Source organism: Gymnoscopelus braueri, assembly GCF_963280865.1.
Source record: "Gymnoscopelus braueri genome assembly, chromosome: 9".
Lineage (NCBI taxonomy): Eukaryota > Metazoa > Chordata > Actinopteri > Myctophiformes > Myctophidae > Gymnoscopelus > Gymnoscopelus braueri.
The window spans coordinates 52,661,494-52,680,546 of record NC_137610.1 but is presented as its reverse complement, the minus strand read 5'-3'; the positions used below and the strand labels follow the sequence as shown (position 1 = coordinate 52,680,546).

Genomic DNA, 19,053 nt, shown 5'->3' with positions numbered 1-19,053 from the left:
AAAAAGTACTCAAATGTTTTACTTTAAGTAAAAGTATCAATACTGCAATGTAAAAGTACGCTGTTACAGGTAAATGTCCGGAATTCAACATTTACTTGACTAAAAGTACAAAAGTATTGGTATCCAAATGTACTTAAAGTACCAAAAGTAAAAGTACTAAAATGTTTGAAAATAGCAGATCTACAAGCTCAGTAAAGTAACACTACCCCAAAATTGTACTTAAGTACAGTACTTGAGTAAATGTACTTAAGTTACTTTACACCACTGGTCACTGTCACCAAACCACACTTCCACCTGAGAGATCGCCCATTCATTATTCATGACCTTTGATGATGTCACCGATTCATTATGCATGACCTTTGCCCTTAATTGTGAGCTTGACCTTCTCCGTTTTCAGCGCACAAGTTTAATCACATTCAACCAGCTGGGCTCTCTATTCTGGGGAGGCCTCTCTGTTCTGGGGAGGCCTCTCTGTTCTGGGGAGGCCTCTCTGTTCTGGGGAGGCCTCTCTGTTCTGGGGAGGCCTCTCTATTCTGGGGAGGCCTCTCTATTCTGGGGAGGCCTCTCTGTTCTGGGGAGGCCTCTCTGTTCTGGGGAGGCCTCTCTGTTCTGGGGAGGCCTCTCTATTCTGGGGAGGCCTCTATTCTGGGGAGGCCTCTATTCTGGGGAGGCCCTCTCTATTCTGGGGAGGCCCCACCCAGCTTCCTACCAGCAAACAGACAGACAGACAGACAGACAGACAGACAGACAGACAGGATAGGTGCCTCTATTCTGGGGAGGCCAGACTAGGGTATTCTGGGGAGGCCTCTATTCTGGGGAGGCCAGACTAGGGAATTCTGGGGAGGCCTCTATTCTGGGGAGGCCAGACTAGGGTATTCTGGGGAGGCCTCTATTCTGGGGAGGCCAGACTAGGGAATTCTGGGAGGCTTCTTTATTCTGGGGAGGCCTCTTTATTCTGGGGAGGCCTCTTTATTCTGGGGAGGCCAGACTAGGGAATTCTGGGAGGCTTCTTTATTCTGGGGAGGCCTCTTTATTCTGGGGAGGCCAGACAAGGGAATTCTGGGAGGCTTCTTTATTCTGGGGAGGCCTCTTTATTCTGGGGAGGCCTCTCTATTCTGGGGAGGCCTCTTTATTCTGGGGAGGCCAGACTAGGGTATTCTGGGGAGGCCTCTTTATTCTGGGGAGGCCTCTCTATTCTGGGGAGGCCTCTTTATTCTGCGGAGGCCTCTCTATTCTGCGGAGGCCTCTTTATTCTGGGGAGGCCTCTCTATTCTGGGGAGGCCTCTTTATTCTGCGGAGGCCTCTCTATTCTGGGGAGGCCTCTTTATTCTGGGGAGGCCTCTCTATTCTGGGGAGGCCTCTTTATTCTAGGGAGGCCAGACTAGGGAATTCTGGGAGGCTTCTACATGAAAGAAATAGGCAATGGTCACTTGCAAGAAAGTCAAAATCGGCTCACGATTGGGTTCTATTTCGTGTCTTGAGAAATAAATGTACGGTCCTCACCAGGAAGTTGAGATCGGAACATTATTTGTCTCTCACTACTGACACCTCCAGTAATCATTGTAAATTCTGGAGAGTAGTTAAAACCCTTCAACAGAAAGGAGCAGCAGGCCCACCGCCTAAGATTCGGGTTGGTGATTCCTTCATTTCCGACAAAAAATGTATGTCTAATGCTTTTAATTCGCATTTTAAAAGGGCGGGACACATTTTTGATGAGAAAAACGCCAAAGCTCCTCAGAAAGACGCCCAGGAAAACGCTGGTTCATCTGTTGTTTCGGATTTTAATTTTGACTTCTCTCCCATCCTGGTTTCGGATGTTGTGCATGCCCTGTCCACCCTATACCCCAAAAAATCTGCTGGCCCAGATGGCCTTGACCCTTTCTTCTTAAAATTATCATCGGCTGTCATTGCTCAACCTGTTACTTATTTGTTCAACATCTCTCTTTCCACTCAAAGTTTACCTGAAGCGTGGAAACAAGCAAATGTTTCCCCTCTTCTCAAGGCTGGTGACCCTTGTGACGTAAACAATTATAGACCTATCTCTAACCTCTCTGCCTTGGCAAAGATCCTAGAAGGTCAAGTATCAAATCAGGTAAAAGTTTTTCTTGATTCGCATTCGATCCTAAATCCCATGCAGTCAGGTTTTAGAGCAAAACATAGTACTGTAACGGCGTGCTTTAATGTTATTGATTAAATCAGGGCAGCCTTGGGTAAAAAAGATTTTTGTGCTGCCTTATTCATTGATTTGAGCAAGTCCTTTGACACCGTAGATCCTCATGTATTGCTCAAGGTCCTTTCTAATGCTGGTTTCTGTCACAATGTGCTAGGCTGGTTCAAAAACTATTTAGTTGGCCGCACACAGTGTGTTAAATTTGGCGATACTGTTTCCGATTCCATCACCCTTGAGAAGGGAGTCCCTCAAGGTTCCATTGTTGGTCCATTGCTTTTTCTGTTGTATGTCAATCATATTTGCAGTCAATCTAAGCATTGTAAGTATCACATGTATGCATTGCTGATGACACAGTTCTGTATTCTTGTGCCCCTTCACTTGACGTGGCAGTGTCAAACTTGGCCTCAGATTTTGTCTCTCTGCAGCATGAATTGGTAAACAGCAAATTACTACTAAACGGCCAAAAAAACAAGGCCATGCTATTTGCTCCAAATAGTATTGTCATTAGCCCCCCAAACATAACCACCTTGGATGGAGTAACCATCGAATGGGTGGCGCTTTACAAGTACCTTGGGATTTGGTTGGATAACAAGCTAAACTTCAATCACCACATTGATGCCTTGGCTAAGAAGTTAAAGTTCACACTGAGCTTCTTCTATCGAATGAAGTCCTGTTTTTCTTCTGCCTCACGGAAAAGGCTGGTCACTAGCCTTTTTATGTCGCAACTTGATTATGGCGATGTTGTGTACCGATTTGCCTGTTCCTCAACATTGGGTAGACTTGATCCCCTTTTTCATGCTGCATTGAGGTTTATTACCAGCTCTACCTACAGGACACACCATTGTATGCTGTACTCCTTAGTAGGGTGGTCCTCCTTAGCATCTCGCAGGTTGCTACATTGGTACACTTTTATTTACAAAGCCATTCTTGGTAATCTCCCTACTTATACTTGTTCAAAATTTGAACTAGTCCAAAATTCGCTTAACCTCAGATCAAATGCTTGGATGCGCTACGTCGTACCCAATACCAAATCTGAGGCAGGGAAAAAAAAGCCTTGCATGTTTTGGGCCCTGGTCGTGGAACGACCTACAGACCAGATTAAAATTGGCTTCTTTGATCCCCCTAGTGACTTTTAAGAGGATTGCCATGGGCACACTCTCCACCCATTGCTCCTGCTTTGACGAGTAGCAAACGCTGTGATCTTAGTTTATATTAGCTTAGTAGTTTCATGATATATTGTTCTTATTCGTTTTTTATTAGTCTGTTAATGGTTAGCTATTTAGATTCTCTCTGAGCCTCCCTGGTGGTAGGTCTTTCTTGGTATTACGGATGTTATTTGTTTGTCTTTGTCATGTCATGTATTTGTTGTTACTGGCAGAGCTGTGTAACATATATTTGCCTCTTCTCTTGGCCAGTGCACACTCGTAAAAGAGACTATGGTCTCAATGTGGTTTTTTTACTGGTTAAATAAAGGTTAAATAAAAATAAAACATTCTTTATTCTGGGGAGGCCTCTCTATTCTGGGGAGGCCTCTTTATTCTGGGGAGGCCAGACTAGGGTATTCTGGGGAGGCCTCTTTATTCTGGGGAGGCCAGACTAGGGTATTCTGGGGAGGCCTCTTTATTCTGGGGAGGCCTCTTTATAATGGGGAGGCCTCTTTATTCTGGCGAGGCCAGACTAGGGTATTCTGGGGAGGCCTCTTTATTCTGGGGAGGCCAGAATAGGGAGGCTTCCCTACTCTGGGGACGCCACTCCCCTTACTGTATATAGAATAGTAATATATTACTGTATATTTGTATGTTTGTATGTAAACTCCAGTAGAGTCAAAATTACTATAAAATCACTTCTAGATCTGCAATTTTTGCTAAAATATTTGGCGTTAATTTACGAAAAAAAGAAAAAGAAAAAAGGTTAAACTGATGATCTGCGGCTGTGAGTTGACCTCTGACCTTTGAGCGGTGAACCTCTCCGTCATCGTCCTCTCCCCCTACGCCCAGGATCTTCCTGGTCTTCAATCGACTGATCAGGTCTGTCTGACTGTGCTTCTTCATCAGGGGAGGAGGCTTGGTCGCCATGACGATAGTACACACCTGTAGAGAGAGAGAGAGAGAGAGAGAGAGAGAGAGAGAGAGAGAGAGAGAGAGAGAGACTAATGAATAACCTGTGTTGTTTTTTGGTACAACGACAGTATAATAATACAGTATTACAGTGTGTGTGCGTGTGTGTGTGTGCGTGTGTGTTTCACAGTGGTGGAAAGTAACTAAGTACATTTACTTACATACTGTAGTCAAGTACAATTTTGAGGTATTTGTACTTTACTTGAGTATTTCCAATTTCCAATGCTTTTACCTCTACTCCACTACATCTCAGGGGCAAATATTGTACTTTTACTCCACTACAATTATTTGAAAACTTTAGTAACTAGTTACTTTTCAGATATAAATTATGATATTATGAAACACACATTAACCACTAACTGCACTAGGATCCCCCCGCCGCTCCAAGCCGCTCCGGTCGGGGGGCCGCGCACCACATGTTTGAGCATGCCCGTTCGCACGGACAGACAGACACAGATAAATCCAACAGAAGTGCACGGCGCTTCAACATTTCATTCAAATTTCTCCATAATCCACACAGTATGTTTATACATTCCTCGTGTCAGTTATGTTAATATTGCCGGCCAATCAAAGGACACGATTTGAGACGCTAAGTGAAGGTTTTTGGCTGAACCACACACTCGCTACGCAAGTCCCCCCTCGCTCTCTCCAACCTGGTGATTAATCATTAACCCACGGGGTTTAATGTTATCCGTCTTATTAAAAAAAGACCTACGTAAAAAGGAAACGGCGTGTTTTTGCATCGTAGCTGCTGTTCATCTAGGCCATACATGGGCAACTGGCGGCCCAGGGGCCACATGCGGCCCCCACCTTCACTTAATGCGGCCCGCAGGTTAATATCGGACTACTGATATATTATTGATTTAGGCTGTTACAATTCCAAACATGCAAACATGACCCGCTTTAATGACTTCAGTCTATATTAGTAGCTTAATGACTAGTATTAGTAGTAACTTGTATTGTCTTTTTTATGTCCAATGTATTTGTATTTAACTTCATAAAGTTAACCTAAGTTAAGTATAACTAAATGCATTTGAAAGTAAATAAAAATGTTACTTGTCAGGATTCCAATTAAAAACATCGCAAAATATAATTCAGGATTTAAAAAAAAAATTGTACGCAAAAAAAGCAGATCTACAAGCTCAAAACGCGTCGCACTGCGACACGTTTTGAGCTTGTAGATCGGCTATTTTTGCAAATGTTGTGCGACAGAATGACAAAGTAGGGCATTAATTACGGAAAAAAGTTAAAATACGAAGATAAGAGGTTTTCTGCCCGATGGAGTGAGAGTGAAAATATAGTGGCCCTCTGCATCATCAAAGTTGCATCACCCCTCTAGGCCATGGTTCCCCAATAGGCGGCCAACGGGGCAATTGCGATCCGCGAGAGACAATTGTGTGGCCCACACACCCCTAACTTATACATTGCGCAAAATCTTTAAAAACAAGCCAAAATAAGCCTGCACTGCGCTTCTAGGACCACATATGCAACCCCTCCATACATCTCTACCTGACCGGTGATGTAATTGCATCCGATTGGCTCTCTTCCGACATTAGCTCCAACGTCCTGGTCAACTAGCCATTCACGGCGAGACCCGCTGTGTTTGGCAAGTAGACCAGGAAGTGAGGAACTTTGTTACGCTGGAAAGGTTTTGTCAAATAGGAGAATAACTTAACTACAGTCCTGTCTTTCTTTCCGCGTATTTAAGACGGCAGTGCTTTAAACGGGAAAAGTATGGATAATGACAGCGAGGTATATAACTTTACGTTTGACAGCCGCCAGTTGAAGTTTATGGAACGTAGAGAGAGATAGACGGTATGTAAGCAGTCCCAGCGTGCGTGCGTGCGTGCGTGTGTGTTTTGATTTAATCTGTGTCGCTGCTTGCGTCATGGCTTGTGCGTGTTTATTTCATTCGTGTCGGTGCTGCTTACTTGCGTGTGTTTGATTTGTGTCCGTGCATGAGCATGTGTGCTTGTGTATGTGTGTGTGTGTGTGTGTGTGTGTGTGTGTGTGTGTGTGTGTGTGTGTGTGTGTGTGTGTGTGTGTGTGTGTGTGTGTGTGTGTGTGTGAGTGAGAGACAGAGAGAGAGAGGGAGGGAGAGAGGGAGAGAGGGGGAGAGGCTGCAGGCTGTGCGTGCGCACGCGCGTGTGCGTGCGTGTGTGTGAGTGTTTGTAACTGTAAAAAGCAGTGATAAGGAACTTAGGAAAAGGTCTACTGTAGGAGGAGAAGATGAGTTTCAGTACATGTACCACTGGCTGCTATATGTTTAAAGCTGCATTACACCTCAAGCAGACTGTTAATTCATCGTCTGGTTCTGGTTATTCTGTTTAAAACAGAGCATGCTATTCTTGTGTGACCCTCGACACGGGATTTGATCATCAAGGCTCAAATGCTTAGTATTGCCACCACCACCAATAATCAGTGGTGTAAAGTAACTAAGTACATTTACTCAAGTGCTGTACTTAAGTACAATTTAAGAGTTAAGGACCCCAACGGAAACAAGTCCACAAGGACTTTTTTTAGACGGACCTTTTAGACAAAAGTATAAATGTAACTGTGATGTTTTACATTATTTTTGCCTAATAAAAATGTCAATCAATCAATCAAGGTATTTTTATTTACTGGAGTATTTCCAATTTTCAATACTTTTACTTCTACTCCATTACATCTCAGAGTCAAATATTGCACTTTTACTCCACTACAATTGTGAGCTTGTAGATTACTGCATAATGAGTACTTTTACTTTTGGTACTTTAAGTACATTTTGATACAATACTTTTGTACTTGTACTCAAGTAAATTTTGAATTCCAGACTTTTACCTGTAACAGAGTATTTCTACATTGCATTAGAAATACTAAAATTAGAGTACTTTTTCCACCACTGCCAATAATAATGATAGTACGAGCAGCTATCTGCACATACTGTACAAACAACGTTCACTGACACTGGGGCTCACAACGCTCACATGCTCTGGTGTGTGTTTGTCTGTTCCCACACTAATTAATACACCTGTGCACCTGCTCCCTGTACGCACCAGTGGTGGAAAAAGTACTCAAATGTTTTCCTTAAGTAAAAGTATCAATAGTGCAATGTAGAAATACTCATGTTACAAGTAAAAGTCCAGAATTCCAAATTTACTCGACTAAAAGTACAAAAGTATTGGCATCAAAATGTACTTAAAGTACCAAAAGTAAAAGTACTCACTATGCAGAATGTCCCATTTCAAGTTTTCAAAATGTATACAAATCTTTTGAGAATAGCAGATCTACAAGCTCACAACGCGTCTGCATCGTGACGCGTTGTGAGCGTAGATCGGCTATATATATATATATATAACTTAAGTGGTTAATGGCTGTTTAGTGATAAAAATCTATCTCTAAAAAGTAACTAGTACCTAAAGTTTTCAAATAATTGTAGTGGAGTAAAAAAAAAAGCATTGAAAATTGGAAACACTTCACTAAAGTAAAAAAAACTCAAAATAGTACGTAAGTACAGTACTTAAGTAAATGTACTTGGTTACTTTACACCACTGGTACACACAACAGGTACCGAGGTTCTAAGTGAATGAAGCACGAAGCCAAAGCGGAAGTAATGCAAACACTGACGTTCTCATTAGCGGCCCAGCAGGGGGCGCTGGGCCATTTGACCTTTTCTAAACCTTTTCCTAACGAGAGAGAGAAAGACCCCCACCCCTGGAAAAAGGGACAACACATAAAATTGGCTCTCGGTCAATCACACTCAACGGTCTGTTCAGAGGATGGTTAGATGGTTCTCAAACCTTTTTTGGGGCTCAGGTTCAACCCCGTAAATAACGTTCTCATCCACAGCATCCCCTGAATATAGGCTCTGCGCACAGCAGCCATATTGTGAAGAAATCCACAGGTGTTGCCAATGATACTAATGAAGGCTCTGTTCCATTCTGGTCAAACAGTAGGCTGCACTAGCCTTCCTGCTTTCGTGTATAGAGGGGCGGGTTTAAAATCAGCGCGGAGAGAATGCGCCTGATCCCATTGGTTCACCGATCTGTCCCGTCAGCCCCCGCCCCGTCAACACAACATTACGAGCGACGCCCACTGCACTCTGGTTGGTTGGGGAAATGAAACACTTCCTATACTGGGTACACCGACGCGCTGGTCCAGGCTTTTTTTTTTTTAGAAAAACTAAACAATAAAAGCCTGGAGATCGAGGCTAGTCAAACAGAGTCAGGGTGCTGATGTTGTTGCATGTTGGCTCACTGGAAACATGTCATATTGCGCTACGTGAATATGTTAATATTCAGTAAAGGTTTTCTCTAGCTCAAAAACTCAACAGAGTGAGAGGGCAGACAGACAGACAGACAGACAGACAGACAGACAGACAGACAGACAGACTCTCTCCTCTGCAGAGTTCACGACTGAAGCAGTGGATCACTGCAGTAACTCTCTGACCGCTCTCTGGGATCTCCGTGCCGTGCACAAACCGACGCACGATCTCAGTATTACTCAAACGTCACACTCACCGCCAAAGTTTTTTCATAATAAAATCACCCACTGCCAGGGTTTTAATAATTTTTTTATATAAACAATGTGAATTATTTGTCAGTTTTTTTTTTTTTTTTTTTTTTTTAATTCGTTAGGGTTAGTGTTATAAATTTATACTCAAAAATTAGAGAAACTTTTTAGGAATTCAAAAACAGAATAAAAAAAAATAATTAAAAGGGGAGAATTCTCCCCTTTGGCGGTACAGACCATTGACTGAAAAGGGGAGAATTCTCCCCTTTGGCGGTGAGTGTGTTAACCTTAGTCCAGGCAGCGCCAAGCAGCTATTTTCCATCAGACCAACGACCTTCCACTCACACAGAACTCACAGAGGAACAGTGCAATAACCTCATCACCTTCTTCAGAACAAAAAGTATAGACACCATCCGCTCTAGGGTTGATTTGACAGCAACATTTTGATTTAGTTTTAGTCATAGTCTTTTGAATGAAATTCCATTTAGTTTTGGTCACATGAAATGTTTTGCTGTTTTTAGTCGACTAAATATCATAAGGTTTTAGTCGACTAAAATGTATGTTGGCGGTGCCTTGATGGCGTCGTAATGGCTGATTTTACACTTAGTTGCATGCTGAAGCTTGTGAGCTTGTAGATCAGCTATTTTCAAAGCGCAACACCCGAGCGCAACCAAACATAAAATGACTTGTCTTATAGTTCTACTGGATCTCTTCTCCACTAGTCACTCACTAACATTTTAGTCTAGTTTGTATTTGTTGACGAAAAGGTCAATATATTTATAGTCTTAGTTTTAGTCGTCATAGCTTAGTTTTTATTTCGTTTTCGTCAGTGAAAGAAGGCAGTCGACCAACATTTTTCGTCATAGTTTTAGTCGACGAAATCAACACTGATTCTGCTCCCAGCTCTCCAGCCTCTCCACATCACCAGCCCCCCCCCCCCCCCCCCCGCCTGGGATTTCTCAGTCTCGCCATCACACAGCGAGAGGTTGAGGACATCATCAAAAAAGATGAAACCCTCCCCCTGTGCCTGAACGCCGCCCGGGACCCTTTTCTACCAGCCCTAATCAAACTAAATAGCTGTGCCATAAGCAGTGGTGTAAAGCAACTAAGTGCATGTACTCAAGTACTGTACTTAAGTACAATTTTGAGGTATTTGTACTTTACTTGAGTATTTCCAATTTCCAATACATCTCAGAGGCAAATATTGTACTTTTACTCCACTACAATTATTTGAACACTTTAGTTACTAGTTGCTTTGTAGATTTTGATTATTATTACAAAACAGAGTAACCACTTCAGCCCAATCTATATTTCGGCCGTTTGAAAATAGCCGATCTACGAGCTTGTAGATCTGCTATTTTCAAAAGATTTTTATACATTCGAAAACTTGAAATGGGACATTCTGCACAATGAGTACTTCTACTTTTGGTGCTTTAAGTACATTTCGATGCCAATACTTTTGTACTCGAGTAAGTACATTTTGAATTCCGGACTTTTACTTGTTTAAGGAGTATTTCTACATTGCAGTTTTGATACTTTTACTTAAGTACAATATTTGAGTACTTTTTCCACCACTTAAGTCCCCTGATGACCAAAGCCATCAGTACATTCAAAACACCAGTGCTAGGTGGAATCCTCATGAGAGTGTGAAAATAGGACCATATCACACCTATCCTCGCTTCACTTCACTTCACTGCCTCCTCATGTCCTTCAGGACTTACATCTCCCTTCTGACACATCAGTGCATCCACGACATCTCTCTCTCTCTCTCTGTCTACTGCAGGGGTGATGCAACTTTGATAATTCCACGCTCACTCCAGAGGGCCACATTGCATCTACTGTCGGGCCATTCTATGTCACACAAAAGTAGCAAAAATAGCCGATCTACAAGCTGAAAACGCGTCGCAGTGGTTTTGAGCTTGTAATCCTGAAAAGTATTTAGTTAAATAAAATTAATACAAATACATTGGACATAAAAAGACAATATCATTTTAATACTAGTCATGAAGCTACTAATCTCTCAAGAACAGATTCTGCTCTCCACTTGAATCTGTCGGAGGGGTTCGTCATAACGTGTACGCACTGGCCTACAAGTGGGCGTGCCTTCAGATCAGGAAGCAGGCCGCGCTTTACCCAATCAAATGTAGTGGGCTGGATTTACTGTCTGTGGTCTCGCTTCCCACTGAAAACAAACCGAAACTCATTTAACAATAGCGTCCTCGGAGCAGACAAAACCACAGAAAGATATTCACATTTGAACTTGCTCTTTCATCATAGAAACAAGTGGGCTTAAGACCAAAACGATCCATGTTCTCTGGGAGAAGTGGTGTTAGTGTTCCGTGTAGAAATATTGTTAGTGGGAATGAAAACATAAGCGCACCACCGGAAGTGGAGCGCTGAGGGCAGACCAAAACCCCGGTTTCCTTGCGCACGGGTGCTCCGTTCAGTTTGTCCCAAAGCCAAGTGAAAGAGTAAAAAACAGCAGAGGGCGCTGTTTTTCCTTTTTATTTGGCGATGGGTTCCCAGATTGTGAAGCTACTAATATAGACTGAAGTAATTAAAGAGGGTCATGTTTGCATGTTTGGAATTGTAACAGCTGAAATCAATAATATATCAGTATTCTGAATATTAAGCTGCGGGCCGCATTAAAGGAGAATTTTGGACTAAAGTTTTCTTACCTTTTCTATGACGTGGCCTTAGGTTAGATCACATATTTTAATAGCTTTTAAAAAAAAAAAATGGTGAGATCTGACGTTCATAGTGACAGAACACTATGCAACCAATAGTGCTAGACGAGATTGAAATCTCGAGATTTCAATCTCGTCTAGCGAGAATTCTGTTTTTTTTTTTTGGGGACAGTGTTCTGTCACTATGAACGTCAGATCTCACCAAACAAAATTAAAGAAAAAGCTATTAAAATATGTGATCTAACCTAAGGCCTATCCGCGCACCTTTTAAGCTGTGGCGGCTCAGGGGTGGAGTTATGAAAATTTTCTACTGTACCATTCATCCTAAGATATCATAACGTCATAGAAAAGGTAAGAAAACTTTAGTCCAAAATTCTCCTTTAAGTGAAGGTGGGGGCCGCATGTGGGCCTCGGGCCGCCAGTTGCCCATGTATGATCTACTCTGTATACTATCAAGAAAGGCAGAAAAAAGACAAAAAAATCTTTAAAAACTTACCTTTTTAACAAAGCGTTTTCTTAGTTATTCTTTGGCTTTTTTTTTCTATTCCCTACTTTTCCCTAGTTTATCGACTTTTTGTATCCATAGTTAGGTCTTATGTTGTTGTCTGTTGGCTTTGATGATTTTATGCCAATGTTTTTAAACCTTGTAGCACTTTGAGATTAGTGAGTGCGTTACAATTAAAACATATTATTATTATTATTATTATTATTATATAATACAGTGCTAAGCTGCTACTTTGAAATATAACCTGTACTTGAATGACATGACAATGAGTGATTATAATATAAACTAATAATTGATTATGATTACTGTGTTTATGGTAACTTTAGATTTCATAACACACGATATGCACACATAATTCTTTTACAGCAAAAAAGAAAGAAACAGTTTAAAAGATTACATTTTGTTCAAATAAAAATTGCAGTAATAAGCTCCACATAAACGCAGTACAGCGGTGATGCGGTTATTGTCCCTATAGATGAATAGCTTCCACGCATATATGAATAAACATTGATGAATGAATACATTAATAAATAAATAGGTCCTACACATACTAAAGCGTTTTCAAATATTCTTCATAATCTTAAAAAAGCCGATCTACAGCCGATCTACGTCGCATAGCGACGTGTTGTAAACTGAGATGAATCTCTCAAGAACAGATTCTGCTCTGCGTTGGAATCTGTCGTGAAGGCTCGTCATAACATGTACACACTGGGCTACAAGTGGGCGTGCCTTCAGATCAGGAAGCAGGCCGCGCTTTACCCAATCAAATGTAGTGGGCGGGATTCACATGTCCGTCGATCTTTCCCCCTCGAAACAAACCCAATCTAATTTAACAATAGCGTCCGCGGAGCAGACAAAACCACGGAAAGATATTCACATTTTAACTTGCTCTTTCATCATAGAAACAAGTGGGCTCATAACCAAAACGATCCATGTTCTCTGGGAGAAGTGGTGTTAGTGTTCCGTGTAGAAATATTGTTAGTGGGACTGAAAACATAGTGGCACTCACCGGAAGTGAAAGCTGAAGGCAGACCTAAACCCCGGTTTCCTTTGCGCACGTGTGCTACGTCACCATACTCCCAGAGCCAATGTAAGATAGTACAAACAGCAGAGGGCGCTGTTTTTCATTCTTATTTGGTTCTGGGTTCCCAGATTGAGCTGAGATTGGCTATTTTTGAATAGACTAAATACAATATAAGGCTGAATGTATGATAATAATATATATATATATATATATATATATATATATATATATATATATATATATATATATATATACATATACACATACACATATATATACATATATACAAATAAAATAATCTAAAAATGTACAAAGTAACTAGTAAAAAAATAATACAATATTTGCCTCCAACATGTAGTGTTAGAATTATACAGTAGTAGAAAATGTAAATACAAATACAAATATATAATGTGTTCTAATGTGGTGACACATTAGGTCATCTAATCAAGTCGATCAATGAAAGATGGACTGCATCCATTAATGATGTCTGCCGCCAGGGAGGAGTATTGACACATGCTCATTGATCGGGGGTTGATCCATAATCTCATTGATCGGGGGTTGATCCATAATGCCTGGAGGCCAGAGATCTGCATGGATCCAACACTCTGGTGCGTGCAGTTAGGGCCGTCACCGTTATTACAGAGCCAATCTGCTAATACATGAACTCAGCTAATCACAATTATTATCATTATTATTATTATTGTTATTATCATTATAAAATGAGCTAATCACAATAATACAAATAATAATTATAATCATCATTACTCATTATTATCATCATCTCTCTAGGTCATCCTCAGAGTTATTAATTATTAATATGAGTTAATCGCAATTAAATTACTAATCACAATGATGTATATGACAATTAATCAAGTACATGTACTTAGTTACTTTACACCACTGCAAACGACCAGCCAGTGATTGGACGCCTTCCAGGTAGCAACGTGTCACATACGCACGCACGCACGCACGCACGCACGCACGCACGCACGCACACGCACACGCACACGCACACAAAAGAGGGATACTAATACTAGAGTCAAGAGCATCAACTGGGGAGGATTAAAGGAGGTTTTAGTATAGTATGGCTTCCATTCAGTGTAAACTGTAAACAGCACCCCCCCCACACACACACACACACACACACACACCATGTCAACTACCAATAGCTGTGGATCAATGTTTCCATGGAATACAACACTGTACACTTTTATTATACAGCATAGAACATAGAAGTGGGGGCCATTTAGTGGTTCCACAGATAGAAAAGCCCATTAATTTTACCCCATAGAGATTTACAAAATGATATAATTATTTTAAGCCTGGAACCAAGCCATCCAGGCTCCTGGTGAATCATGACTATATAAAACATTTTGATTCTGTGTCAAAAGATATTTGAAAACCGCAAAAAAAACAAAAACAAGATATGATACAGTCATATTATACCAGGTTGTTCTCTCCAGCGTCCCCGCACGGAACCAAATGGACTTTCGCTCGCGGACACAGTAAGGGCTTGTGTGCGTTGCCTTGTTTTTTCTGGGTCGCTGTTGGAGGTGGCGCTGTGGGTGTGTGTGTGTATGAGGAGTCAAGTCAATAGTTTGTTTGGTGGCGACGACCACACTTTATTTTAATTTTTATAGTTTGTTTGGTGGCGACGACCACACTTCAGTAACAGCGCCATTTATCATAGAGATGCATACAGTGGCCAAATACAGTATTGTGGGTCGTCTTTAGATCCCATATTCTGAGAGGACATTGAGCCCTCATTGGCTAAATGACCAGCCAATGAGGAAAAAGTCTCGCAAAAGTCACGCAAAAGGACCAGCCAATGAGGAAAGTGTGACTACTAGCGAGTGTAGATATAGACCAGGTTTGGCAACCTGGTAAAAAAAAAAAAAAGGTATTTATTAAATATAGGCTAGTATATAATACAATTAGATATTCAAATATTGTTTTTACACAGAATCAAATGTTTGAATCACCAGGAGCCTGGATGGCTTGGTTCCAGGTTTAAAATAATTAATGCAAATATTTCCGGAAATCTCTATGGGACAAATGAATGGGCTTACCACCTGTGGAACCACAACGTGGCTCTATGCTCTATAGCTGATATTATTGTTATGTAGTTGTCATAACACTGTATTTATTGGGTCTGCCTCTGTCTCCCTGCATGTGTGTGCGTCTCTCTGTCTCTCTCTCGTTCTGTCTCTCTGTCTCTCTCTCCCTATCTCTCAAAAAAAAAGATGTCCGTTCTCTATATTATGTTGTCGATAATAAAAAAAAAGCCAATCGTGGTGAATATCCATGCAGCATCAACATGCAGACGAGAGCCACGGGGGGGGGGGGGGGGGGGGGATCACACAGATAACAGCACTTCAGTCTGACAATAGACCTCATAATATTGATTTAACCCATTCAAGCCGGGAACGCATTTCTGTCGTTTTAGATTTCTTTGGCTAAAATAGCAAATACAAGCTATGAGCTTTTTTTTTTAAAAAATCGTGCAATATATATATTTTTAAGCGAACATTTGTAACTCAAATCTTTGCTTCTGGGGATTCTACAAAAAAAAACGTTTTTTTTAAAAAACTTATGTTGGTGTACTATCAGTGGTTCTCAAACTTTCATGTAAAGGACCCCCAAAATGATATGCATTTGGCCTTGGACCCCCATCCCAAAATATGTTGTTCCAGGGACCCCCCAGAAGTTGTAATACGAGTAAAAAATGTTCGCTTAAAAAACAAAAATATATATATATATTCAAAGTCTTGCACAAATGTTCACGCGTTTTCGAAAATAGCAGATCTACAAGTTCATAGCGCGGCACTCGGTGCCGCGCTATGAGCTTGTATATCTGCTATTTTGGAATAGCCAAAGCAATCTTACAATGACACTGATGCGTTCCGGGTCTTGAAGTGTTAAGCACGCACCAGCTGTTGACCTAAAAGACTGCTACAATTATATGATCGTATCGACCGCACAAGAGATGAAATCATCATTTTCCAAAGAAAACGATCGCTTCAGCATGGGGGGGGGGGGGGGGGGGGGAGATATAACAATAAAACATAAAGATCCAACATAGAAACCCAACAACCAACGCAAAAAACTGAACTGAACTGGACTGATGAAAGCGTTATGTGACGGGGTGCAAAACATAAAAAAAAAAAAAAAAAATAGATTGATTGGTGGATTGAATACTGTACACTGCAGGGGTCTTCAACAGGGGGTCCGGGACCCCTTGGGGGTCCTCAGAGCTACTATAGGGGGTCCGCCAAATCTTTGTGTGATAGGATTTCGTTTTTTTTTTTTTACATTAACCACTTGAATCCTATAATTCCTTTTCTCAGGGGAACGTTAGCCGAAAATAGCAGATCTACAACGTTGAGAGCTTGTAGATCGGCTATTTTTGGCAGAGAGGCTATAGGTGTAGAGGGAGAAAAGAGCAGACTAAGTAAAAAAAAAAACTTTAATCTGGAACACAATTTTATACGATATAGAGTAGGGGGTCCCTGCTTCATCTCTCTCTCAGCTAGGGGGTCCTTGGCCTGAAAACACTGAAGACCCCTGTTATACTGTATTAGTATTAGTCAAACATTCCTGAGACAATAATCTGGAGACTCCGTCGGTCATCAAATTATTGGCTCAGGAATGCGACAAAAACAAAACAAATCTCCATGAATTCCAGGCTTCACGGGGTGTGTGTGTAATTGATAGAAAACAAGTCACTTTGGGGGTTGAACTACTCCTTTGATGTTGCCACAATGTCCGGCAAACCAAACCGAACAACGGCGCCGTTTAGTAAACCACATAATAAGATGTAGCAAAACAAATGAATGTTGAAAGCAAAAAAATTGCTCCTGGTCTCAGAGTTAAATTAAATCAAGAGCGAGGCCGTCTGTGTGCAGGTGTGTGTGCGTGTGCGTGTGCGTGTGTGAGTGAGGAGACGTGAATCTAATATCTTCCACATTCCACAGCTGATGCAGATGCAGTTGCCTAGCAACCAACAATGGAGCAGTGGGCTTATCCGTTGATGATGAAAGCAGCAGTACTGAGGCTGAGGAGACTGTGACATGTCCAAACGCCATAAGGCGATGCGATGCGAGAGTGCTGTCTAGCCAACGCCAACTCGGGACTCCCTGAATCGCTGCCCTCCACACAGACTCCTATATCCAACATCAGGGTCTTGAGCTCTATACAGTGTTGTTAGCTAAGCTGTCGTGCCGCAGTGCATCTACGTAGGTGGTGCGCTTCTTGCCTTCCTTGGCTTTGCCCTGGGTTGGCTCCCAGAGTGTCAGTTTGCTTCCCTCCAGTTCTGGGTGCCTGACACAGTGCCCTGCCTTCTTTCTCTGACTTTGTCTGTGACCCGTGGTAGGTCCCCGTAGAGGACCACATTTCTGATGTGGTCCGTCCATGTGACACCTAGTGCCATTCGTAGCATTCTTGTGTAGACTCCATCCTGAGCCCCATACAGCAGTACTGACTCCACTGTGAGGGTCCATGTCTCAGCCCCATACAGCAGTACTGACTCCACTGTGAGGGTCCATGTCTCAGCCTCATACAGCAGTACTGACTCCACTGTGAGGGTCCATGTCTCAGCCCCATACAGCAGTACTGACTCCACTGTGAGGGTCCACGTATCAGCCCCATACAGCAGTACTGACTCCACTGTGAGGGTCCATGTCTCGGCCCCATACAGCAGTACTGACTCCACTGTGAGGGTCCATGTCTCAGCCCCATACAGCAGTACTGACTCCACTGTGAGGGTCCATGTCTCAGCCTCATACAGCAGTACTGACTCCACTGTGAGGGTCCATGTCTCAGCCCCATACAGCAGTACTGACTCCACTGTGAGGGTCCATGTCTCAGCCTCATACAGCAGTACTGACTCCACTGTGAGGGTCCATGTATCAGCCCCATACAGCAGTACTGACTCCACTGTGAGGGTCCATGTCTCAGCTCCATACAGCAGCACTGACTCCACTGTGAGGGTCCATGTCTCAGCTCCATACAGCAGCACTGACTCCACTGTGAGGGTCCATGTCTCAGCCCATGTCGCAGTCCAGGCCCCAAGCTATTTGAAGTCCTCGACTGCCTCTAGCACCGTCTCGTCCGCCAAAATAAAATACCACATCTAACGCCAAAATAAAACCCCTCTGAACGCCAAAATAAAACATCAAATCTAATGCCAAAATAAAACACCTCTGAACGCCAAAATAAAATACCTCACATCTCTGAGCTTTAACGCCAAATGAAAACAGCAGATCTTTGACATCAGAGGTTGAGGGTTCAACACCAAATTAAAAAGTGTCTGATGAAGTCACATATTAAAAGCTCTCCGATTAATTAAAATATAATATTCCTTCAAAGTGACACAGATCAGACATTAGTATCATAATAATAATACATATACATCTTTAACTCTTTCATTTCCATAGACGGGAATTCCCGTCTGATTCTGCCAAGGCTTTCCTTGCCAACGAGGCAGAACTTTGTTTTCAGTGGTTTTCCACTAGATGGCGCTGTTACCTATCCTATGGATGTCGTTGATGTCGTTTAAAAAAAGTAAAAGCTTGTTTACTCCCCGTTTATTTCCTGCAGTGAAATGGCCGTATCTCTGCTACATCTCCGTTCCTCCCGCTTTACGGCAAAACAAGCCTCATTGAAACGGCCATAGCTCTTGAATGGAGGATCGCATCGCGACCGGACTATTTTAGTTTTCCTTTACTACGACAACCCCAGTCACAGAGAATATTCCATGATTTTTCAAAGGTTCCGTAAAATCAAAGGTTCAGTAAAACCGCTGTTTTTTTTTAAAATTGCTGGCAAGGGGACGGTAATTAATTAATTAACTGAGTGGCAGTGAAAGTGTTAATACAGAATGCAAGAAGCGGGGCAGCAGTGGCCTAAAGGTGAGAGGAGCGCACTTGCCGGAAGTTTCCCAGTTCGATTCCCCCGGAGTGGCAGGACAAAACTGGTGCATGGGGGAAGTGAATGACCACCACTCACCTCTCCCCCAACACCACTGAAGTGCCCTTGAGCAAGGCACTGAACCAGTGGAG

The 19,053-nt window shown here is 42.2% G+C and overlaps 2 protein-coding genes across 4 annotated transcripts in view; both read right to left on the bottom strand.

Moving 5' to 3' along the window:
* Nucleotides 1–19,053, bottom strand: part of pgghg (protein-glucosylgalactosylhydroxylysine glucosidase) — a 220,310-nt gene that overhangs the window by 11,879 nt on the left and 189,378 nt on the right. The window lies entirely within an intron of this gene.
* The window catches only part of LOC308091364 (tumor protein p53-inducible protein 11-like), a 186,300-nt gene that overhangs the window by 134,522 nt on the left and 32,725 nt on the right, over nucleotides 1–19,053 (bottom strand). For both annotated transcript variants that reach the window (XR_013933707.1, XM_080436927.1), the window contains exon 2: nucleotides 4,120–4,260. Coding sequence is in view for 1 of the 2 variants with exons in the window: in XM_080436927.1 (XP_080293053.1) it covers nucleotides 4,120–4,245 (126 nt within the window). In the remaining variant the exon portion in view is untranslated. The remainder of the gene's footprint in view (nucleotides 1–4,119; nucleotides 4,261–19,053) is intronic.